This window comes from Phoenix dactylifera, unplaced genomic scaffold, assembly GCF_009389715.1.
Source record: "Phoenix dactylifera cultivar Barhee BC4 unplaced genomic scaffold, palm_55x_up_171113_PBpolish2nd_filt_p 000117F, whole genome shotgun sequence".
NCBI lineage: Eukaryota > Viridiplantae > Streptophyta > Magnoliopsida > Arecales > Arecaceae > Phoenix > Phoenix dactylifera.
Genome location: NW_024067686.1, coordinates 1,122,204 through 1,147,752, shown reverse-complemented (window position 1 = coordinate 1,147,752; position 25,549 = coordinate 1,122,204). Strand labels below are relative to the sequence as shown.

General features: G+C 38.6%; 2 protein-coding genes and 1 pseudogene across 3 annotated transcripts; all 3 read right to left on the bottom strand.

Annotated features, from left to right (window-relative positions):
- Nucleotides 1-1,372: 1,372 nt before the first annotated feature.
- LOC103697543 (nascent polypeptide-associated complex subunit beta) lies at nt 1,373-11,616 on the bottom strand. 2 transcript variants are annotated; one of them, XM_026801286.2, is made up of 7 exons: nt 11,487-11,616; nt 9,470-9,537; nt 3,306-3,454; nt 3,152-3,208; nt 2,706-2,744; nt 1,965-2,016; nt 1,373-1,695 (listed from the first exon to the last, which is right to left on the bottom strand). In XM_026801286.2, the coding sequence occupies exons 2-7, from the start codon at nt 9,535-9,537 to the stop codon at nt 1,692-1,694; spliced, it is 369 nt and encodes a 122-aa protein (XP_026657087.1). In that variant the 5' UTR covers nt 11,487-11,616; the 3' UTR covers nt 1,373-1,691. The 2 variants fall into 2 exon arrangements, with proteins under 2 accessions (XP_026657087.1, XP_008777643.1); XM_008779421.4 differs by having other exon boundaries at nt 1,373-2,016.
- A 1,275-nt stretch (nt 11,617-12,891) lies between these two features.
- Nucleotides 12,892-24,362, bottom strand: LOC103697544 (annotated as a pseudogene).
- On the bottom strand, nt 24,355-24,977 carry LOC120103970 (LEAF RUST 10 DISEASE-RESISTANCE LOCUS RECEPTOR-LIKE PROTEIN KINASE-like 1.2). Its single transcript, XM_039116622.1, has 2 exons — nt 24,431-24,977; nt 24,355-24,374 (listed from the first exon to the last, which is right to left on the bottom strand). Exons 1-2 carry the CDS (start codon nt 24,975-24,977, stop codon nt 24,355-24,357), a joined length of 567 nt encoding a protein of 188 aa, XP_038972550.1.
- Nucleotides 24,978-25,549: the final 572 nt, after the last annotated feature.

Below are 25,549 nucleotides of genomic sequence, written 5' to 3'. Positions count from 1 at the left end.
TATTTAGCAGATTTGTCACATCTACAATCAAGACAGGGTGGGTGGATATGACATTCGGCATGTTTGGTAGAAGAGAACGGTACACTTGATAGAACAATTACAGGGCACACCGAGGCAACAGATTCAAGGATTGTTCTTCCTAATTTTTGCTTATTTGGTGAAAAAGGATATACCAGGACGAATCTCACAAAGAGACTGAGAAGTGGTTTTGTCTTTAAGTAGATTTGGATTCGACATAAATAAATTTAAGTCGTTGGCTTAACCCGTTTAAACCTATTTATTAAATGGGTTGGATTCAAGATTAAATCTTTGACCCGTTTAATCCATTTTTACCCATTTAATAATTAGGTCAGGTTATGACTCGACCCAGTTAATCTGTTTAAAACCCATTTAATCTATTCAAAACTGGCTTAACCTGTTTCTGACGTATTTAACCTGACCCGCTTAACCTGTTTAAATCCATTTGAGTCATTAAAAATCTTTCTAACCCATTTAATAAATATGTTATGTAGATCGAATTGAATTATTTGTTTAATAAATAGGCCAGTTTCAGATTTAAAAGTTTAATTTATTTATTAAATAGATCGGATTTGAGTTGATGAATTTTTGATCTGACCCATATCTGACCCGACCTAATCCGATTGCCACCCTCTAGTGCAGGTATAGAGCTGCAATTTTCATCTGTCAGCCGACTGGATATGATTCCTTAAGCTCAATGAAAACAATCTCCTTTCGTTGCTGAACCAACAGCAAATTCACATGCAGGACCAGGGACATGATGATACTTGTAAGAATCTCAAATGCTAATGAAGAGGTAGACTAGTCTCAAAACGGCAACCAATGCTACTAATAGAACAGGAAATCATACATCCAGGATAGAATGCCCGGGAACAAGACATTCGGCAAGCTCGAGTTGCTTTTCTCACTGCTCGTAGAACTTCGGGAGAATTCTCAGTAGTTGAGAAGCAACAAACTCTCTTGCAGATAGCCATTTTGAAGGGCGCTCCCCCACCGGTTGACAGCCTTTCGATCTTCCAACAAACCATGTCTCTGATCTCCATTTATCAAGTTTTATATTCATTTCCACGACACACCTGAATCTTGGACAAGAACTCACATTGTAAGCTCTGATAACAAGATAGAGAATGACTACAGTAGTATATCGTACTTAACGGTCAAACCAAGAAAGAATACGAAAAAGATGATACAAAAGGTAAATCAAGCCAGCTCTCTCACATAGGTCAGCTCTAACAAATTATGTCATATCCTTTATGTGAAATGTTTAATGGTGATTCCGTGCTTCCACCAACTCATGGAGTTTTTCTTTTTAAATTTTTATTTTTTTATGGAAAGGATTTGTACTACTTCCCGATTCAAAACAAATTATTCAGATTCTATTACACGAGGAAGTAGACATATTTCAATCTTTGCAGGATTCTTTGAAAGAGTTTAGATGTTGAATACTGCATTTTTTGTTGGCAAGCAGCAAGTTTGACAAGAACTAAATCCATCAAGTAATAAGACAGTAAAATGAGCACTTTGTGCAGTTCATCAACTTGGTCAGGCGAACCATGCCTATGAAGAAGAAAGCACTCCAACATGCCTTCTAGGAAAACAAAGTAGCAAAACATCAGCTTCCTTAAATGGCCGGCTATTCGAGTGACAAAACAAGAATGACAGGATCAGGTCTTCTACTTTGTCACAAAATGAGAAAGAACCTGCGAAATCAAAACTTTAGAAAGCTTCCATATAACACTTAAAACACTTAAAACGGGGTTTTGACAGATTCCCTGAAAGTTTGTAATCTCTATGGTGCCTGGTTTTCATGGTCAGCTGCGGCTTTGTTTTCAGTAGCAGCTGCAGTTTGGTTATCATTGGCAGCCGCTTCAAATGTCTCTCCTGCCACAAGCTCAGGCACATCATCATCGTCATCCACCTTAGCAGCAGCACCAGCGCCAGGTGACTGCTTCTGGAACTGTTCTGCCAGCTTCCTCAGGTTGTCTAAGTTATCAGGGCCTGAATAAGAGAAGTTAGAGTTTAGTAATTAACAGAGTCATGCATTACAAAAAAACCAGGGCACTGAAAGTCTTTTAATTGGCAGATTGCTATTGGAACATCATTTAAAAAAAACTCCCATCAATTCTGTATAACTTAGGAATGTAAGTTAACAAATAAATGAATAAGAAACACAGGAATTTAAACCGTCCTTCGTTCAGCAAATATGGAAGATATGATACCATAGGATATATGTACTTGCAAATTGGCAAACCCAAAAGAAAAGGGTAAAAAATTAAAAAAAAACACTCCAGTAAGTAATAAGGATTAAAAAAATGGTAGTCTGGCAGGGTCGAGCCCAGCTCCCAAACTTGTCATAAACAAATGCTAGAGGCAATGGAAATTTGACATCATAGTATACAAGCAAAATGGAAAAAAAAAAAACTTGAATAATTGTGCCTTAGGTAAGGCAATCGATAGTCAGCTGCTTAGTTGCCGTAATCGGAAGTGAGTATGGGAGAGGAGGGTGTGTGGGGAAGCGGATGATTGCAGAAAGCCAGCTACTAAAGTTCAGCATAATCAATAAGCACAGAGTAAGGGCATTCAAGTCATATGGGGACTGGCAAGTTATTACAAGGCAGATTATAAGCGAAAACTGGTCTTGGTGAAAGCAGATAAGCAGTATGATTTGATCATGCAAGAAAACATACCCAGTTGGTTGATGATCCCAGGCAGCAGATCTTGAAGTCCTGTCACCATGAAGTGCCACGTGTGAGCTGTAAATATTCAGGAAAGCTAGCAAGAACAGACTTGCTTTATGAAAAAGAAAATGGTTTTTATACGGAAAGAATATTTTTTAAATTTTGGTTGACAATCTTGGACATAATATCGTATCATGTTTGTGGCCACTATGACAGCAGAAAACCTCCAGCAGGAAAACTAGTCCTTCAACCTGTAGGGTTGTGCAGTGTGACTACTACTTCTGGTAACATCATGATACTTGATTCAATGATTACAAACAAAATTCCATGCTGGTGGGAATACATGCAATAATTTGCAGGCAGACACAAGTGTGTCCATGTTTTTTTTTTTTTTTTTTTTGGGGTTGGGGGGGGGGGTTTCTTTAGTCATGATTATAAGCTAGAGAGAAGAGTACTTTTTGTCTGGGGAGAACCGCTAACTACCCACGTATTTGCTGCAATTGAAGCTTGCACTGGACAAATAAAGAAAAAAACTACTTAGTCACAACTGAGCAATTCTGGAAAATAATTATCACTTCATTCTCTCAGTTTACACGATGTGCTTTTTACCCTTAGGGTTCACAAATTGGATGACAATATCATCTTTAAAGATGTTGACTTCTTCAATGGCAGGGATAGCATTTACCCCTATTCTTTTCAAAGTGCTTTGAAGCCTCTTGTCATTTGTTGGCGTGGTCTTGTGGATTGCCTTCTTCTTCCTAATGGACACAACTAAATAGAATGAAGACGTAGGGAAGAAAAATCATAAATCATTGCCCAAATAAAAAAAATTAAAATTCTTTTTTCCTGAACATTAGAAGTGTTAAAATTATATGCCCAAATATAAGTTTTACAACATTCATATAATCAAGCTATCCAATTCTTAAGATAAATTAATGCTAAGAGACATCAGCAATTACGTAATTAAAATCACAAATCATTACCCAAATCAAATTCTTCCTTCCTAAACAATAGAAGTGGTCGTTTCACATGCACACATTGTATCTGTGCACATGTGCTGTAGGATTTCAACTATGTTTAAGTAAATAAACTTTACCAAAACATCCATCCAAATTATGCTGTCCAATCAATAAGAGATATCAAGGGTTTACTTAATTTTAACATCCACCAAAATAAGGTCCGCCAAACCAATACCGGAATCCGTACCAGTCAGCAGACGAATTAGTATGATATCAGTTCGGTACTGTACCGACACACGGTACGCTGTGGTGCACCGGTTTAGAACCAGCGCACCCAATTTTTTTTAGTTTTTCAAGTTTAATTAATTGATAATCAATCTTTTTCAACTTTTTCAATAATTTTAAGTTTAATTTGATTATTTTTTGACATTTTTTTGATGTTTTTATGATCTCCAAAATGATGCATCTTATTGTTTTAAAATGATACAAAACATAAAATGATTAGTGAAATGTTGCATGCTATAAGAAACAACATAAAAATATCCTCAAATCAAGTAGTGAGGTGAAAAATATAAAATAATACAATCAATTATATATATTTAAAGTACAACATACATATCGATAACTAAAATCTCGTCGAATGGCAATACTTCTCGTGGATATCCGGATCATTAACATAGTCAGGAAGCACATCGGTCCATCCCTATAATCAAGAAGCATTGTAGTCATATATGTTCATCTCATAAGGAACGCGCTCTAGGCTATAAGCACTCTCGAATCTCTCGTTGAAACTTTGGCTCTAAGAAATGTCCTCTAACTAATAAAATGGTTAATAAAACAGTTGTAAAGGGGCCCATCCGAATAAGCCAGCAGTAAAATCCAACCCGTAAGATACTCTGGATTGCATAAGTAGTAGCCATCGGAAGATGCCTCAGACGGACCATATCCATATATGTATCCCTATGGATCATAAACTGCCTATGACTGTGGATAATAGGATTTAAATATACGACTCGGAACCTGATACATCTGCAAATCGTACTCCACATGCAAGATCATCTGTAGCTACATCGTGTCCTCCTAAATGACCTCGAGGAGCTCGTCTCCTATATGTAATCGTATTCTTGTGGGCTCTACCAGATCGTGCACCATGGTCCCCATCCTATGTAGCATGTGTAAATTGGGACTCACTGGTGAATCGAAGACCATCCTGACTGTCTCATAAACGGTAGTTTCATATCCTCCACTCCCTTGCCAGTAGATCCATGACCACCAAAACTGCTGCTTCTGATCTGAATCTAAGTAAACTGGCTTCTCCACACTCTTCATTGAGGTTGTAGATGTCATTTGTTCTTTTTTTTTTGTGTGCTAGACAGCTGCCTGCTTATTCTTCGTGCCACTCACTGCATGCTTACCCTTCGTGCCACTTGCTGCATGCTTACCACTTGTGCCACTCGCTGCCTTGTTATGTTGGAAGGGTGTATGTCGCCCTCTTGACCAAGTCAACCGGATAGCATAGTGGCCTTATCTAAGCATCTCTCGATCATATCTCTGAGAGGATGTTTCAGACAGAGTCATGTGGTGACCCCTATAGCTGTGGCTCATCAGCTGAAAGGATGTATGGAATATTGCTCTCTGTCCATTGCCTTACATTGACCCTAACCTTCCTGGCTACGAAACTGATCAGTCGTGGAGGCAATCCTTACTCATCAAGCTTTGGCTCCTGCTACTGGCCCACAAGCCATCCAATTATAGGATCATCCTCATCATCAATGAAAGCACTATGAATCACATCTGCATACTTTAGCTCTTCTTCTGCCTAAATACACTTCAACCTCAACCTCAGATTATAGTGACATATACAATATCGTTGAGGCGTTTCTGTGTCAAACAATTCCTCCACTTGCTGTGGATAAGGGCAAAGATTGACCAGTTGTGCTCACAGCCACTCGAGAACCTTTAGGAGAGAATCCGAATAGCTAGCTGTTTAAATTTTTCGTGGACAAACCAAAATAAATCCACCATTCAGCTGCAAAAATATTAAAAAAAATTACATAAAAGATACTATCATATTAGTAGCTATCTAGCGCCAGGTAAATATCCTCCTGATGTGTAATATACCTCAATTCATATTTTTCTTACTTATGACAGCTGTCGAAACTCGAAAGCTGTCCGTGCCCTCTCTAAATATTTTGGTTTGTGAAAAAAAACCGTGTTGTAATATATTAACAATTGAATATACCAATAAACTTATACATATCACTTAAGTTAACTTACCTCTTCTAGACATAAGGCCACGACTTTTGGATCAGACTCTATTTTGTAAATCACATTACATAGAGCGGCCAGAGGTTTCTCATCCATATCGAGTCCAGCTACGATGCACTGAAACCTCGGATGCATGTAATATGCTACATATAGAGTTTGTTATTATCTTAGTAAAATTGTACAAGTGCAGAAACAGTTTAATTTTCAATGTTCTTGATTACCTGCTAGATGCAAGTCTCTACCCATTTGTTAGTCCCATCGCTGATCAATGATGTCGATGTACACTTGGGCATACTTCGAATCTGCTTGATTTAAATTTTTGCCCTCTCCATCATATGATACAAGAAGCCCATTTGAGGTACCTCTCGCTGTCCATAGCCCGAAGTACTTCATACAATGGTCTGATAACCTTCACTATCATAGTAGCCTACTGCCAGAACATCTGCCTCATCACCAGGTCTCCGACAATGCTCCCTTCAATGTTGGCCCTCGTAAATCTAATTTTCTGCCACTCGGAACTTTCAAATATCTAGCGTAGGGCTGCTTTTTTCTCAAGAAGAATATCAAGTACAACATAGTTGGTAGCAAATCGTGTAACTCCTAATCTCAAGATCTCTACTACATACTTTCTCATTAGTAAAAAGACCCATGTTTAGTTATAAATATATCTAACAATGATTTGGGTTGTCTCCACTATCTGCTTTACCCTATAAATTTTTGCAATGTTTATCAACATAAGGTCGATACAATATGCAGCACATAGGATCCAGAAAATATGGTTGCCGCTATCGTCGCCGCTCCATCAAGATATTTCTAGCGGTCTTATATTGTGGCCCATTATCAATGATGATCTGCACGACATTCTTCTCTTTTACTTGATCAATTACCTCTTTTATCAAACTTAGGATGTATATATCGTCCTGCACCTGATTGGAAGCATCAACCGACTTATGGAAGACAGTCTTCATATCACAATATGTAAGAAAGTTGACAATGCTCTGTCTAGTAAGATCGATCTAACCATCACACATCACTGTCAGTCCGTATGTGGGCCACTTGCTTTTATATAAGGCAATCCACTTTTCTAGCTCTTCAATATTGTCAAAAAGCTCACTGTAGATGTTTTTCGGTCCTAAAAAATCTACATCGGGACCGATAGCTTGTATAAAAAAATGGCAGACCTATAATACGTATTGTTTGCCACATTCACTAGGATGTGGCTAAAGTAGAAGCAAGATCAAATAGCTTGCCACAAATTCTTCTTATCCTTCTTCAACATTGTGTCAACCCTCTGCTGCTTCGAATTTCTGTTAGAGAAGGCATGTAGATCTAAATCATAAATGGTGGCTCCTGATAAAATCTCCCTTGATGACTTTTTTGCTACCAAAAGCTTCCAATATAGATGCAATATAGCCACCACCTCTACTGACGGCCTCCTTAACTGAGAAAGTCCTCTTGAACTCTGCATCTTTTCTGCTGCTCGCAAAACCAAAACCTGACTTATAGTATGAGGGCCCAAATTGAGGCCTATGCCTGGCCACCTCATCCTGCTGCTACTGATCATTCAGGCTCGTCAGCATGACAGTCTGAATCTGTGCCTCATCATCTGGAGCGAATGCCTTTTTTGACTCTTTAAAATGATAGAAAGGTGACTCTGCCACTCGGTAGTCTACCTCCATCTTCTTCTTGAAAATTCTCTCATTCGCTGCTCTGAATTTAACGAAGTGCTTCTTCAACTATCGAACCTTCTGTGCATATTTGCGGCACATAGATATATCGTAATAACCACCAACTAAGTGCTGCTTCAATCTGATTACTCTTCCTCTCTTAAACTCTATGTTGCATCGATTGTACCTCCAATAGTAACAACCCGAGAGCATTTACCCACGATCCCAATCAATATTACACTGACTCCTTTTTCTTTGATAGTCCATTCCTGCAGATTTATCAAGTACGTCAGTTTATCAATTATTTAAAATTATCAAAATTTATTATTATAAAGATAATTTTCTTACCACAAACAATATATCTGATTTATCTAATACATAATACTAATTTTTAATATTTTTTAATTTATTTATATATTTTTAATAATTTTTAAATTTTAAAAAATATTTAAATAACATAAATTCAGAAACATATATTTTATACTTCAGAAAATACTCTGAAATATGTAATATGTACTACTAATATTTTATAATTTTTGGAATTAATTAGATATTTTTAATTATTTTTAAATTTTTAAAATAATTTTTAAATATAAATATTTAAAAATTAAATTCAGCTCAGATCCATATAGAATCCAACAATGGATGCTGCATATATTTTTTTAGGCCCATGGGCATGCATCTAATGCCAATTATTTCTTAATTTTTTAAAATTTAGGCCTAGGCCACTATGCGCATAATCGCATTAAAACTTGAATAAATAGGCACCAAATTTTGCTGGATAGTAGTTTGCATGCCGCTAACTTCTGATTTTATATTTTTTTAATTTTATTATATATATTAAATCAAAAATATTTTTTTAAAATTTTTAAAAATTATATATAATTCGAAAATTAAAAAAATTTATGTCATCGTGTAGATCATCCATAGATCTATAACATATCGTAAAATCAAGCCCAAATCAAAAATTTTGGTATAATCTCTCCTTATATTGCAAATTTCAAGCTTTTTTTAGAGCCAAAAAAATTGGAAGGAACGAGATAGGGGAGAGAAAGCACATCTTATTTAGGCTTGAATTTTTTTTGCAATCGCGCTAAATAGGTATGATTTTGTAAATTGGAAGAAAGAGGGAGCGGTTTAGACTTTAAAGTCTAAATTACCAAACAAAGAACAAGATATTGAAAAGGAAAAGGGGGAGGGGGCCCGATTTCAAACCGAGTTGACTGGGTGCGAATCGGACAGTTCGCACCGAGTTTGAACGGAACTGGCCAGTTCCGAACGATTATGACTGGTTCGCAGTCGGTTCTGGCCGGTTTGGTCCAAGTTCGGTTCGCACCGAGTTCGAACGGACTGACCGGTTTCGAACGATTATGGCTAGTTCGCGGCGATTCTGACTGGTTCGATTTGAGTCCGGTTCGCACCGAGTTCGAATGGAACTGGCCGGTTTCGAACGGTTATGGCTGGTTCACAACCGGTTCGGGGCCAGAGCCGAATTTAATAGATGAACTGACCCGATTCCCCACTAGGTTGACTCGATACTAGCCGAACCAGGCAATTCGGTCCGGTTCAACCAACCTTGCACCAAAATGCTTACCCTGTCTATGGGGTTGGCTTCATTATTCAAGACACATCCGCTAAAATTTATAAAACTTTCATTTCTCATTAACTATTAAAGAACACCATATAAATTACCAATGTAATTATCAACCACAAGCTAATAACAGGTTTCTAATTTCTCCAGACATTTATTGCATATTCTCTGTCAAGAACTTTCACAAGCACTTCGGCCATATTATATCCTTAACCACTCAAAATGTTGCTCTAGAGAATCTAGATGGTATACTCTCATAGTAGGTAATTAAGTGAAAAACTTTAGAACCTGCGCATACTGCCCCTTCCACCAGTGCGAACTGCACCGGCCATCTTCATGAGCTTCTCCCTATCCATCTGCACAGCGAAAAGAAATGTAAAGAATTGATGGGTACATATCATTCAAAAGAATTTGCAGAGGAAAGTATGACACATCACAAGAGTATAGGTAAAAGACTTTATACCCAAAACGACGAGGAAATGCATAGGTGAAAGTGCAATCAGCCATGACAACAATGATTACGATACAATTTTATCTAGAGTTTTAGGAATCAACAATGTAAAAGTCAAACACAAGGATACCAAAAATATTCCAACAAGAATGTAATATAAGGGAGTTGTTGCAACTATATAACCACAAAGGGAAAAAGCAGAGAGGCGTGACAAAGATCACCATTTGGTGACTGGTCAAAGATCAAATAGAAGTGCTCCCTGAGATGGGCTTTGCCTGAAAGTAGCTAATAATTTCAAATTTTGCGTGTCAAAAGATCCTCATGAAATAGATGACATATGGATGTAGATAAGCTTTGAAAGAGAATTTCCAAAAAATGATGTAGCTGTTGTTATATTTAAGAATAATAATTACCCTTTCAAAGTGTTGGTATAGATCTTGTTATGGAAAGCTCAGAAACCACAGAGCATCAGACCAACAAACTATAGATGCAAAGGTCAGTAATTGTAACCATGGTTGAGATCTCGAGGTGGCAAGTAATCTACCCTGGGATTGGGAGATAGATGCAACCAGCTACTCTCAAAGATTATTCTAATCCTCAGTGTGAGCAAGTATAATGCAAGTATGGTCATAATCAGACACAATGCGCATGCTTACAGCCTTTCAGCACTTCTTTCAAGGTCTATAAAGTAGCTCCAGATATGCTATTGCTAGTATCCAGGATAGCTGAGGAGCCCCCCTTATTTTACTCAGGATGTTTGTTAGTGATGGAAACAAGATGGGCATTTCACAAACAACTGGTTTATTATAGGTAAGATAAATCTGACCATAATTGGGAAAATAGTGATCCATTGTTGACAAAAGTGCACTTTTTCACTGCCTCAAGTTCGCTAAATACGAAGTTCTAGAAAAAATAATTACATATATGTACGTATTCATGCAGGGGAGGGTAATAGCTGAGGATATATTCCCATTCAAATTACCTGCAAATTGCAAATGTTTTGAAACCATAGAAGATTTTCTGATACGTGGAAATTCAGGAAATCAGGCAGTTCTTAGAGCTGAATTTGTATGGACGATCATTCAACTTCGTATTCACGTTATCTGACAAGGATAAGTTGATAGGATCTTCACTTAGTTAAATTTTATTATAGAAATGATGAATAAGACCATGTAGTTGAGCATGTGCATGTTTCTTAGCATGGAATCAATCTAGCAGCTCATAGATCACGACCTTCTCCTCTAGGACTTTGAGGCGTGTTTCATGTTTAGCAAGCTACCATTAAAAAGGAGAGCTTTATATATCAAGAACTCATCAATCAATCATAGCAATCTATTATGTTAAAAATCAACATGTAACACAACCATCAAGAATAATTGAAACTAGGAAACTCCTTACACACAGTCACTTCTACACGCTTAGGAGGCAAACAACAAAGACATAAAGCGTTAGTTTTAGAATTTTAATTCACAAGTACAAAAGCATTTTTAGCATTCTATTGCATATATTATACACGAATAAAACTCTAAGATGAAACAAGATCATATAAAGATCTAAATAGAGAGCATAAAAAGGAAAAAAAAAGACTGAATTCCCCTGGTGAAGCCAAGTACCAGAGAGCAACCCTAGATGGAAGCAAACCCTTCCAATTTAGACAACCAACAGGATCTACCAAGACCTAACCTAGAATCCAGTTCGTTTAGGAAAAGCCACAGAACCCTAAAACCCTTTCAATGAGAATCCCTAAACCCTAACATCACCGACTAGAGAATGAAAGGGGTAAAAGGAAAAAAAATAGAATAGCCTATTGCTGATAGACATAACCGAGAGGAGAAGAAGAAGAAGAGAGAATACCTTCGGGGATTTCAAGGATTGATAGGAGAGGAAAGAAGATGGCGAAGGGGAACGACGCTGCAAGAGCAAAAGCTCACTTCCAGCAACAACGCGTCCGTGGGCGGCCCGGGCGTAGACGAAGATATTCTCAGGGAGGTCGAAATTACCAAAATAACCCCGATTTCCACAGATGGTCGCCCGTCGGACCCGACCCGAATCCTGAGCCTGAACACTGCAAATGAGTCCTGTGTTCAGGCTCATTTGGCCTGGTTGCATGGTTCATGGTTCGCAGGGGGCCCAAGCCTAAACCTGTTTCATGGTTCGCAGGGGCCCATTTGGCCAGGTTGCACGGAGTCCTGAATCAGTCCTGGTGTCCCGACCGGACCCAACACAAGACCCACATGTCACGGATGGCCCATCTAATGGACAATGATATTTCTGCATAAATTTGAAATCCTAGTCCTAGAGCCAGCTAATTTGGATTGGTTACATGTCAAACAACAGGCTGTTTGGTTGCCTGCATCTCCAACCAAAAATTATTATTATTGTATTCCAGCTTCGCTTACTCTTCTTCCAGGAGTTGTATTTCTTTGTAGATGTCAGGAACTCGACTTCAAGGAATGCTATCTAGTCCTTCTAGGCTTGCAATTTATCCTGGACTGACATATATGCATCCAGGGCAAGCTTAACTTCTTCTTCAAAGAAAGAGATCTTGACTTCTAGATCATCGGTGGAAGTAGTTATGGCATCTATTTCCTTGGTCAGGTCAGCCAATGAATGGTGAATATTAGAAAGGTTGGCTATTCTATGGCAAAGATCATCAGCTTGAGTTGCTGAGAGGTAGACTGAATGTTGAAGGGTTGAGTTGCATTTGAAAAATTGGCTATGCTCTCCACAGAAACTAATTCATTGATTGGGGTGGTGGGAAAGTGATGCAAAAGCAACAACTTCTTAGCCATCCTCACTTCTATAGTAGTGTCAGGTGATGAATAGTCGAGACGGGTATTACCCAATCGGGCTAGATTGGGACAGTTTGGGATTACATCAATCACGTATATATGTTGATCGTACTTGCAGATAATTGGCTTGAACATTAATTTATAAACAATTAACTAGAAGAATCTGATCTCCATGGCACATGAGGATGCTTGGAGTTGCAACAGCCACTGCTACTCCTTTCATTTCATTTTGTCAACATTTTATTGAACTTTAGTAAACAAAGTTCACAGGGATAACAACATACAAGTTCATAATATCATTATTTAGAGTACACAGATAAAGTTCACAGGGACAGCAACATACAAGTTTATGATATCATTATTTAGAGTACACAGATAAAGTTCATAGGGATGGCAACATACAAGTTCATAATATCCTCCTTATTTAGAGTACACAGACGACAGGAAGCCCCTCCTAAGACACATCCAATTCAACTGTTCTATTAGACGACCACAAGAACGCTGAGATATCCTTATTAGACAACATCCCTTACTTTATTATTTGGAAGAGCAAGAGATTATCTCATCATTTGATCTATTGTTTGTATTGCTTCCAGGCTCATATAACGATTCTGAGGATTCCATGTCGATTGCATGATCTTCCCTGAACACCTTGTCTAGAGATGATAGAAAAGGCTTTGATGGCATTTGCAAATCCTCCATTTTCTTTTCTAACATCTCTACAACTTGGCTCATAGATGGTCTCTCTGCCGGATTCATTTGTATACACCGTAGTGCTATCATTAGGAGTCTCTTTGCAATTTCCTTTTCATCATCAGTGGCATCCTCCATTTCCAAGTCTCTTCCTTGATCAAGCTGGTCATAAATCCACGAGGGGAAGTAGATTTGGCTGCTTCGTGGAGCATGTGGGTTTAGATTCTGCCTTCTGCCTGCCATTTCCATCAATAACATCCCAAAACTATAAACATCAGACATGTAAGAGACTTCACCTACCTTTTCATAGAATAGTTCAGGGGCCATGTATCCCATGATTCCTCTTGCAGCAGTTACCGAAACCTTACTCTCTTCCATAGGATGGAGTTTTGCTAATCCAAAGTCAGATACCTTTGAGCCTGCAAATGGGTCGGATCGACACGTAACCCGACCCGTGCAGACCCGACCCGCGTAGACCTGACCCGACCCGATCCGACCCGCGTAGATCCGACTCGACCCGAATTTGAGGACCCGTGGGTCCGGGTCAGATCCGAAAATTGGATCCGAATTATTTTTTATGTCAAGTCTAGGTTTACCGAACGAACCCGATCTGATGCGAATGAACCCGAAGAGAGAGAGAGAGAGAGAGAGAGGGAGAGAAAGGGGAAAAGCTCTAAGGGGAGTAGGAAGGATAGCAACAGGCACATAGGTTCATAGAAGCCAATGGAACCTCGGCCCGTCAGGATTCTCTCTCCATCTATTACACTGTTGATACCTGTGGTGCCTCGGTAGCTGGTTTTTTTTTTTTCCCTTCTGTTTTTTGGTTTTTGTTTCCTTTAACTTTTGAAGAGAGAAAGTGAGGGGACGCTGAACTGAATATGGGTCATGTGCCAGTTTTCTGCGATGGAATTGGATTTTGGAAGAAGGTCTGGGATTTTTTTTTGCCCTCGTGACAGGGGAGCTGGAAGACACCAAGTTCCGTATAACCAGTCATATGGATAAAAAATAGTGTGGTATGAAATTTGGCTTGTAGACCGACTTAGTTAGCACGTCACGGGCCCTTCGTTCTGACTGGAGGTCAATTGCAAGTCTTTCAAGTCATGGGTCGCCCAGCACCTCATAATTATGATATGACCAAATTAGATTTGCCCAAATTCTCCCCCCAAAAGCACAAAAAAATGGGATCCGATTCGAACCCGAACCCAATCCGATTCGGATCCGGACCCGATCCGAAGCCGACTCGAATCCGATCCGATTCGATCCGATCTTCAACCAGATTGGGTCTTGGTCCAAAATTAGGATCCGAACAAAAAACCGAATCGGATCGGGGTCACTCCGGACCTGATCCGACCCGACCCATTTGCACTCGTAGATATCTTGGGGTTGAATTTGTCATCCAAAGGATGTTGTGAGGCTTGATATCAAAATATAAAATTTGCATGTCACAACCTCGATGAAGATATTCAATCCCTCGTGCTATTCCGAGTGCTATATCCTGCATCTTCTCCCAACTCAAAGCCTCAGCCTTCCCTTCTTGGGAATATATATACTTATCTAGTGATCCATTGGACATGAATTCATAAACTAAAGCTCTGTTTGAACCATCAAAGCAAAAATCAATGAGTTGCACCACATTGGTGTGATGAATCCTTCCAATGGTAGACACTTCATTGATAAAATCCTGCCCATTTCCTTTGGCCTTCTCTAAAATCTTAATTGCCACTGGACGGCTCGTCGTAAGCTTTCCCTTGAACACAGAACCATAACCTCCTTGGCCCAATTTTTCTTTAAATTGATTGGTCATCTTCTTGATATGCCGATAAGAGTACCGGATGGGCATGGAATTCCTTTAGTCATTCAAGAAATCTTCGATTCTGCTGTCCATTGATCTAGGCTTCCTTCGTAATTTGTACACAAGGTAGACCATCAAGCATGATATCCCAATGATTGTTCGTCCTGGTATGATAACAACTCCTATGCAAAGAGAGACATTAAGAGATTTTCAGATGAACATAGCAACAAGGTCACTAGTAGTTGCAAGATAAACAACCAACTGTACCTTCCACGACAAGGATCTCTTTTACAGCATCCGCCAATATATCAAAAAAATAACCCAAGCAGTTGAAGAACGTCAGTCTTGTTGAGAAATAAAAAAATATTGTCATTCAGTAAAAATGATTTCCAAAGGTCTTACCTAGTATAATGAACGTTAATAGTTCGAAGAAACCTACATGAGACCAAAACAAATATTTCAATAAATGTTTTCAACATTTTGAACCATATATGTTCCTTCGCAAATGTTTGATTCCAATGAACCTTGAAGGGCTAGGCCTGCTTATCCCTCTTCGGTCTTTGGACCTTCTTTTACTCATTCATACCTCAATAAAATATTGGGTGAGTCTTTTCGCTCAAAAATAATATTTTATATTAATTAACAATATTTTATTGCTCATCAAGCTAATGATTTCTGGATGAAAGCACTAAAATTAAATATATGCAATCCTTATCTCTACTATTGCACTAGAAACTTTTACAAATAGGACTCCTCCTTAATGATAATTACTAAAGTACTATGCAACTCTTCACACCATATCCATATCATAGTCTATAATATTTTCACTTTTTTCTTTTAAATTTTTTTTCTTTTAGTTCCCTCTCTAAGACCGTGTGTATTGCACATTTTGGTATAGAACTTTGTCGTTTTTTAACTCCACCTTTAAAATAATTAATAAAATGCTACACAACTTTCAATAACTTCTTAAGGTAGGCCGTGGAACTTGATATAATGATATTTTTGCTTTTTTTTTCCTTCACAAACATGTGCTTTGCACCTACCTGATACTAATTATTTCAAAAGTTTCTGAATTTTCTCCATACTCGTGGACCTCCGCTAATGCTACTTTTCTTCTCATTTTTAATTCTTTTCTTTTACTCTATCTCTCCATTTTGATTACATGCATTGTATATGCAAATCACTAGTGCAAAATGAGGCAAAGAAACAGAGATATAATTACAGAGTTCTGCAACCTAAATATAAACATGAAAAGAGTAACTAATTTGTCAGTTTAGATTTTATTTTGAGATGCATAAAAACTTCTTTTATGCATATCCTTCGAAAAGCTTTTTTTTAGATGCAACTTACATTTATGAGATAATATGTGATATTCTTTTTAAGAATGGAGGTACAAATGTTGAAATTTAGAACTATATGGATAAGTTGATGTTAGTACAATTATATTGAATGATATTTGAAAGAGAGTTGATAGATAGATAGTCCTAATTTGTTTTTTTTTTCTTTCCTATGAAAAAAATGCTCTTTTATTATAGTGTGTGTGTGGGGGAGGGGGGGGGACGATTTTACAATTACATGATGGCTTGTTGGCAAAAATTACATGCATAAATAAATAAATACTTATTTAGATTGAAACGCCCGCATTATAGCACATGTCATATTCTAGTCTCTACTATCTTGTACTCATTTCATATCCCAACAAAATATGCTAAAAAAAAGATTATATTTATTAATTATATTTTATATATCATCAAGCTATGATATGCCAATAAATGAACTAAAATGAAATACACACTATTCTTATGCCTCCTCCACATTTGAAGAAGCCCGGGCTTGGGATGAACCTGCGCCAAGCACAAAGGCTCTTGTGAGCGACCCTATCGCCTTACTCACAGAATATCAAAGAAAAAAGAAAAAGGAGGACAGCTCTCCGAGCGACTGAGAAGACAAAGAACACCTACCCGAGACTTCACCGGAGAAGACAATCGAAGAAAGGAGGGAATCCGCCTCGAAATACTCTGGAAAGCTCCAAGAAAGCTCAAGAGCAACGATGGCGGCCGGAAAGAAGGGTGGAAGCAAGGAAAATCAAATGAGGGCCCTAGAGCCTCTCTAAGGCTTCATATAGCCTACCCAATGGCTCAGATCGGCTAACCTGGGCAGCCGAGTAGCTGGATCTTGCCGCGTGGCAGACTCAGACGCTCCCCCAACGAATCCTCCCGGATCGCGATATTAAAGGCAAAGTGATTATGATGGCCGCCTCGGATAACAGGGCATTGATGATTGGCCACCTTGGAGGATGGGGCCTTGATGATTGACCCTTCGCTCTCCACCAGGCGCACCGACGGGCCCTTAATGATTGGCCCTTTGCATTCCACCAAGCAACGCCTCGAAAGGGAGCGCGCACGCAATGCATTGAAGAGCTCCTACAGCCATTTTTGCTTGGAATGATGTGGCAATTTGAACCACCCAAGCTCGGCTCAAGAAGCTCAGCCTGAAGCCACCCCCAAAAATACAAGAAGTGTACTATGCTCGGTGCATACATCTTCATGAGCATCGGGCTACAGTACAGGATGATCGATAGCTCGGCTACTTTCTTCGCCCGAGCCAAAAGGCGACTCGGACTCGTAAGTCGGAGGGCAAATGATGGGAGGCAAAATGGATCGTCCTACCTCAGCGTGGGACCACCCAATTTCAGCCAAACAGACCTCAGCGCTGAGCAGGCAGACCTCGGCCCAGCCAAGAGCCAGGTCGACCTCAGCCCCACCAAGAGCTAGACCAACCTCCACCAGAGGCCGGAGCCAACCTCGGCCCCGCCACCGTACCTAGCCACATCATGATACTCCCATCAAGGGCCATACCCTGCCATGCCTGTCAAGAGTCATACCCTGCCACGTCTGTCGATGCCATGCCGTTCACAAGAACGATCTAGACCGTGTGCCTCAAGCAAGCCCTGACTGCACGCTACTTGGCTAAAGCCATCTCCTCCCATGATGAGGACGGGCCATACCTCCGCCACCTGGGTACCTCTGCGAGGACTATAAATAGCCCACATCAGGTAATGCTTGGGACCTTTTTTGGACCAACTAAGATCCGCTCTAACTTAAGCATCGGAGGGCCCTCACTAGAATCCACCGGTGAGGCTTTGTGCATGTACGCCGGCACATGGGAGGTGTTGTCCTTTCTTCGGCCCACCCGGCGGCTCCTCTGACTCCTCCGGCGTGGTCACCCTCAGGACAGATTTCAACCACAACAGTCTCGAACCTCAGCCAATGCTACTCTTCTCATTTTTCTTTCCTTTTCTTTTGCTCCATCTCACTATTTTGACTCATACACATCATATACATTTCTCTAGTTTAAAATGATGCACAGAAACAAAGATGCAACTAGAGAGTTTCGTCACCAAAACATAAACATGCAGAGAGAATAGCTAATTCGCATGCTTACATTTATTTTATCATGGGTTTCGTGAAAACTTTTTTTGAATGTATCATTCAAAAAGCTTTTTTCAGATGCGATTGACATTTATGAGATAGTGTGTGAATTTTTTAAGAATGGGGGTATTAAGACTTTATGAATAAGTTGAAGTTAGTGCACACCAAAATTGATAGGAAATTGATAAATCCAATTTTAGTTTGCCTTATTATTTTTTTCTCTTTTTATTGAAAAGTTTGATCTTTTTAATATTGTACAAATATGTAGTATAACAATTTTTTCTTTAGTAAGTAATTGCGCTATGGTTAGCAGATGAAATCACATGCACAAATAGATAATTGCTTATTAGGATTATTTTGGTTCTCCTCCTTTTTCCAATTAGTGTATGAGCACATACAAAATTATGTTTAGGATTTAAAGAAAAAAGAAAATTAGTTGTAGAAAAAAGAGAGACCACAAGAGCAAGGCTACTCATTTTTATATACAGATAAAGAGAGAAAAAAAGAGTGAGAAAGATAGATAAGTACTAGCCGCAGTCCTCTCACCATTGCCTTTTATCAATTCTAGGTTCAAGATCAAAACCCTAAAAGTTTGGAACAAAAGGGAGAAGTAGAAGAGGAAATAGAGAAACTAGGAGTATAATTTTCTTTATAATGAATTTGACAAAATCACCTTCAAATTATTATGTATTTATAATTTTTGTTTCTTTGTTTTATACGAAGAGAGTAGAGAAGAGGGGCTTCTTGTAGGAATCATCACAACTCCAACTTATTAATAAAATAAAATAAAATATTTTTTTGTCTTTTAGTATTGGTCTATGCTAATTACACTGAGTTTGTCTTTTAGTTTATCTTTTAGTGGGAGATAGTAGTATTTCCATCTTTTAGTGAAAGTGGAACATATGAGAATGTGGGTTTTACTTAATGATAGTGAGGGATCTTAGAGTGTGGTGGCTTTTGCTTTTGGATGGCTTTTTTTGTGTAAGAGAGAACCAAGTTTGGTTGTCGGCATACAAACTTTTTGAATAATTTTTTGCTTTTGGGTGGCTTCTTTGAATTTGATTTGCATTGAAAGATATCCTATTCTACATATTATCAGAGCCATAAACTTTGAGATCGGTGATTTATGAGTGTAGATCAGCATAGTTGAAGTACATCTCGCAATTCAATATGAGTGTGCTAGTGCAAGCATGTGGACTCTTATTCTTATGATTCAATAGGTAAATCATCATGGCTGATGCTACTATCATTTATTTATTTTCCGTCCTCCGAGTGTGTCAAATAAACTTGTTTCCCAGCTAACTTGCCAGAGAAGTTGTAGGACAAGTCTAATAGTTGGATAGATATGTGTATAGGCATGCCACCAGCATTAGAGCAATCAAAAAGATGGTGATCAAAAAGAGGATACGAGTAGCATTGGTCTAGATCTCTTGACCTTCAAGAACTTTGCCACTATCACACTACTGTTCGAAGAAGATGTATTTGGATCTGCATAGAGGCGGAGTCTAGGCTACGATAGTAAAACTCTAAGTTAACACTCTCTTAAGGTAGAAATCTATTAGTAAAATAAGCTAAAATAAAATAAGATGCATTGATAAGTTGGATTGTTCAAAAGTTCTTAATAAAGAATAATTACATTTCTTTATACTAAGAAATAGAATAACCGAACACAATCATTGATCCCTGTAACTACCCAGATCGCAATGATCCTCAACAGTTTCGAAGGTTCACTCCCATGATCTCATGCGTAGGGTAACCACGAATCACATCACTATTTAATGTCCTTCGGCTTGTGACTTGTATCGGTGCATCGTGGTTAATCATGGCCAGGTTCCAATCTTTCGGCCTACCCATCCCCATCATGGCCAAATTCTATCTCTTCAGCCTACTCCTCCATATTTAGGGTGATTTATAGCTGAACTCTATCTAGTTTAGTAAGGGTCACGTAACCTTTATGCATTCTTATTCTATTTAACTTGATCCACATGGCATGTGCTCGTGATCACCAGCTAGATTGTTGAAATAGGGTATAAACAATCTATATGTGGTGTAAACACCATCTCTCTTAATTGAATAAGAAAATTGAACAATGTTAACTATGGCTATTGGATGTTCTGCATCAAGTCTTACTTGATCAAATAAAACTTATGAAAGATCATTGATGGGACAGATATAGTGATGCCACTAGAAACTCTGGATAATGAAGAAGTAAGGAAAGTGTTGATGATAAAGGTAATAAGGTTAGGCATATTCTTCAAATCAATATGGATGAAAATAATCATCAGCATATTCAAGACATAGAGGATCTTAAGAGGGCATGAGATATTCTCGGAGCCATCCACTTAAAGTCTAATGATGCTCGGCTTCAATTTTTGGAGAATAAGATTGGTGCTCTCAAACAAGATAATCTTAAGATCTCCCAATATTTTCTTAAATAAAAAAATTATTTGATGAGTTTGGCATGCTTGATGAAATTTCTTACTATGGTGGAAATAAATGGCATATACTATTGATTCATGGTATGAATAAAGAGTATGGTGCTTATATACTTTCTATCTCTAGATGAGCTGGCAGAATTGGAAAATCTACCTATTAATCAAGAAGTGCTTAATACTTAAATATGTAATTGGACTATATCCCCTAAAAAGAAAATCTTATTTTTTGATAGTAAAGTTAAAATTAAGAAATGGAATAATAAATTTAAAAATTCAGAAAAAAAAGGTTAGTTGAAGAATCTAAGAAGGCCAAAAAATTTTAATTAGAAGAAAAATAATAAATTCAAGGAAAATTATAATAGATGTTAAAAATTTGGTCATGAAATTGAAGATTGCAAGGTGACACTCTAACAGTCTAAATGGCACTCTATACTTCAAGGTATCAGGGAGAGAAGGGTATTGATAACTAGGCTCTCACTACTTCCATCGTTGATGCCAATTGCCTTAATAACCAGGTCAAACATTAATTCTTCTCATGATTGGATTATTGATTCTGAACGTTCTAATTACTTTGCTAGCCATAGAGAGATATTGGATTCTCTACATGATTATACTGGTTCTAATGCTATTGCTACAACTGATGATTCACTTTATCTTATTAAAAATATTAGTGACTTATCTCTCATACCATCTACCGGTTCTTCTATTTCTATATATAATATATATTGCATGCCTGGTATGAATAAAAATTTGATTTTTGTCTCACAAATCGTGGATAAAAGGTATCCATTTTATTTGGGCCTATTACTATTGAGATTTATGTTAATGTTAGCTTCTGAAAAACTTATTACTCAAGATAAAAAAATTAACAAAATTTATATTATATCTGCTGGTAATTCTTATGTAGTTCAGACTATTAAGTAAGACATAGCACAACTGATTTGCGGTATGCTAGATGTACTTATGCAAATTATGACAGACTTCAAGACATGCAGAGTAAAGGACTAGTTGATAGACTTCCTAGAATCAAAGTGAATACTAGCATTAACTTGCACTGAATGCCAATAAGGAAAGATGCACAAGCTATCCTTTAAGAGACCGGAACAAGATCTTCTTGGCTACTATAGTTGATACATTCAGATCTCATTGGAAGGATGCTATTTCTTACACCACATCTAGACCAACTGCCATCAAGAGGCTGATACTCCAGTAGCAACATTTATGTTAAGTCCGGTCAGTGCAGACTGAGTGAATATGGTGTACATCCAAGGAAAGATGCACAAGCTATCCTTTAAGAGACCAAAACAAGATCTTCTTGGCTACTACAGTTGATACATTCAGATCTCATTGGAAGGATGCTATTTCTTACACCACATCTAGACCAGCTTCAATCAATAGGCTGATACTCTAGTGGCAACATTATGTTTAAGTCCGGTCAATGCAAACTGAGTGAATATGGTATACATCCAAGGGTGCGAGAATTATCGATGTATGATGATCTATGATGAATCCGTATGGAGTGGAGTCTAGGGATGATGGTTGGTAGTTCGAAATCCCCTTCTATTGGTCTGAGGGTGCGCCACATGGGGGGCCTTACCGCTTGTCCACAAAGAATTCTTTTATGTAAATGCTTCAATTTGTGATGAAAGGTCGACTAATGGCTACAACTACCCATGCACAGGAGGAGTGGTCAAACTATCTACCATGCATGGGAATAGTGGCCCATGTGGCATACAATAACAAGCATAAGTATCTATTATGAGCAATGATACCCAACTTCACACTACCTATGATGTGAGAGGTGGTGTTTACACCATATCTCGACAACTAAGCTAGAAGCCGTGAGTAAGCACCACATGGATAGGATAAGATGAAGTAAAGATAAATGAAAATCACATGACCCTTGCTGGGTTGGAAAGAGTCCGACCATAAGAAATCTTACCTATGGCATAGACCGAAGAGGATGAGTTCAACCATGGTATTGATAGGTAGGCCAAAAGCTCAACACTTGGCCATAATAAATCATAATGCAAGGAAAATGGCTAGTGGGAGTAGGCCAAAGTGATTGAATCGGTCTTCAAGACATTCACAAAGTGCAGAAGATCATATTGTAGGATGGAGTGAAGAAACATAACTAATGTGAGCATCCAAATAAGTCCAAACCAAGAAGAGATAAATAATGGCAAGACAGTTGCAAAAAAACTATGCCGACAATTGTGCATAGTAGAGGATAACCGGCGTCAGCTATCAAAACTGTCAAAAGTGGAGGCCAGACATAGTGGCAACTGTCAAAGTATGCATTTAATGTTTGTTAGTATAAATAAGTGAAAATTATAATTTATGGATCATCGACAATCAAATCAATGCATTTTATCATATTTTAGTTGACCGTAGTTTCTATCTTAGGAGTAGGAGTAACTTAGACTTCTACTACCTTATCTTACTTTGATACCAACTTTATCCAATCAAAGAGAAGAAATAATTTCCTCAACTTGCCCAACTCAAATATCTTAAAAAAAAATTTAGAAAAAGACGAAAAATTACGAAAGTAGAGTTTACATCACCTTTTCTTACATTGATGATCCACACACTATAAAAGAAGGTATATGCTCTCTATCTATAATAGTAGTGAGGTCCGCTTTTGCACAATACAGATCAGATTCCTTTCCTAGATCAAATAGGACTAAATTTTAAAAATAAATATGACTAATAGAAATAATCATTAAAAATAAATTTTACAGAATGTAGATCTCAACTCCTACATTAACTTTATGTTTTGCCGCTTCGCCTAATTTGTTTTTGGTTAAACACCTGATCAAAGTTTTTTTCGAGAAAAAAAAAACTTTCTATTTGACCAGCCTATTTTAGAGCCCAAACGATAGAATTTAACCCAGTTTACAAAAGTATTGGCCCAAAGTTGTAGATTTCGAAAAGTTACCCAATTTTTTTTAAAAAAAGATTATTTTAATCGGATGTCATATGACCAAATTATGAGCTCTAGAAGTTTGGCGCCCGATTTGACTTTCTAATGTCGCGGATTTTGATCTTGGGCACTGTTCAACCCTATCCATAATGGCCAAAGTGATCTACTCCGAGTCCTACTTATAATGGCTAAAGTGATGGACAGCAAGTCTGATAATCTTTTTGAATTACGGTAAAAATGAAAAAAATAGTTCGAGAGGCATTTAGATTTTCTCTGCTTCCATATGTAATTGTAAGATCAAAATCATCAAAGATCCTTTAAAATAAAAAAAAAATCTCTTCTTTCTTTCAACAACTAAATATTTTTTTAATGCAAAATTTTAATGCAAAATCTATAAAATTTAAATTGGATCAAGGAGTTATTGTGATAACGTTGGTGGAAGGTTATTAGGAACTCACAGAAGGCGGATCCGAACGGATGATTTGTGCATTCATCATAACAGTGCCGGTGCGCCCTCAGCCCGTAAACGTAAAAGCGGGGACCTGTATAGTACGACACTTCTGTCAGATAAAATTCTGAGGGGGATTGAAGGAGAAGAAGTTGGTGAAAGAAGACCACATTCATAATCCGAACATTGCTGCCCTTTAGCCACGCAGTCACGACACAGCATGGGGACCTTCCACGATATGTAAAATCCTCTTAGCAAAACGTCTTGAACCGCGGCCTGCGTACGATTCCGAAGCATGCCCGCCACAGGCACCGTCCCTGCGGTAGCGCAGCTCTTCCGAAGATCTGCCACCGTCGCATCCCCCGCCAGCGCATACAAGTACTCTTTGGAGGAGGAAGAGTTATCGACACAAGAAGCGACGGGGACATGTAACGAAGGATCGTCCACCGATGATGCGGGGCAAGTTACGAACGCGACGCTGTTGCTGCTTCGGTTCATGTCGAAGGGATCTCCATACTTGAATTTGCTCGGACGCAAGAAGGGTAGAGACTGCCGGGAGAGGTCGGCGAGGACGACGCGGGCCACCTGGTCCTCGTAGGAGATCTCCTCCACGTAGTACTTGGTCGAATACAGCTCCAAGACGGCTCGGTTCTGATCACAGGTGAGTTGGTACTGGGGATCGCCGCAGGTGGAAGGATCGGTGGTCAGGCGAAAGGGGTAGCTTATGTTCCGGAGATCTCCGCAAGAAGAAGGCCGGCAGTCCTCTCCGGAGGCGATGGTATGCGTTAACAGCAAGATGGCTATAATGGAGGCCAGCCGTCTCGGGTCCATGGATGGAGGCGATAAGGCTCCAAAGAGCGGTGGATTTGGGTAAATATTGTACTCGGGACTTGGGACAGGAAATGCCGATTGCAAGTTCGTCCCCCCAAAAGTTCATCAAGGAAGTGCTGCCTAATTTTCCACAAGAAAATTCATCAAGCATCCTCTCGGCTTATCTGATTCCTACACTGAAGTGCTGCCTAATGTTCCACAAGAAATTAATGCATGTTTGACTCAGGAAGCTTCCTCCCGGCTGATTTGATTCCAAGGTGATGTTGAAGTCACTGAGGCAGTCTTGCATTTTTTTCCTCCCTTCTTGTATTTCTGTTTGGATGTATTATTAGCCGACTGGATGGATTGATTTTGTTTGGCAGAAAGCAAAGACGGAAACTCAGCTGGAAATTTCGCGTGGAAAAAATCGTACGGTCAGTATTTTGTTCGAGCTCCTTGCGCGTGAGCAATCATTTCCATGATTAGGATGAGCTTGACCTCATAGCTTAGATCAGTTTCTTCCTGCGTTGTCTTCTTACCTGTGACTATTCAGCAGCAAGGAATTGATTGAAGTGATCACTCTGTTCATGGAA

What these genes read in the sequence shown, in the direction of transcription:
- LOC103697543 (XM_008779421.4), bottom strand. Translation starts at nt 9,537, where the DNA reads ATGGATAGGGAGAAGCTCATGAAGATGGCCGGTGCAGTTCGCACTGGT. An exon ending in CCAATTTGTGAACCCTAAGG is followed by an intron (nt 3,209 to 3,305) that starts GTAAAAAGCACA and finishes TTATTTGTCCAG; the next exon opens with TGCAAGCTTCAATTGCAGCA. An exon ending in TGGGATCATCAACCAACTGG is followed by an intron (nt 2,017 to 2,705) that starts GTATGTTTTCTT and finishes TCTCTTATTCAG; the next exon opens with GCCCTGATAACTTAGACAAC.
- LOC120103970 (XM_039116622.1), bottom strand. Translation starts at nt 24,977, where the DNA reads ATGGACCCGAGACGGCTGGCCTCCATTATAGCCATCTTGCTGTTAACG. An exon ending in GGCGGGCATGCTTCGGAATC is followed by an intron (nt 24,375 to 24,430) that starts GTACGCAGGCCG and finishes ATATCGTGGAAG; the next exon opens with GTCCCCATGCTGTGTCGTGA.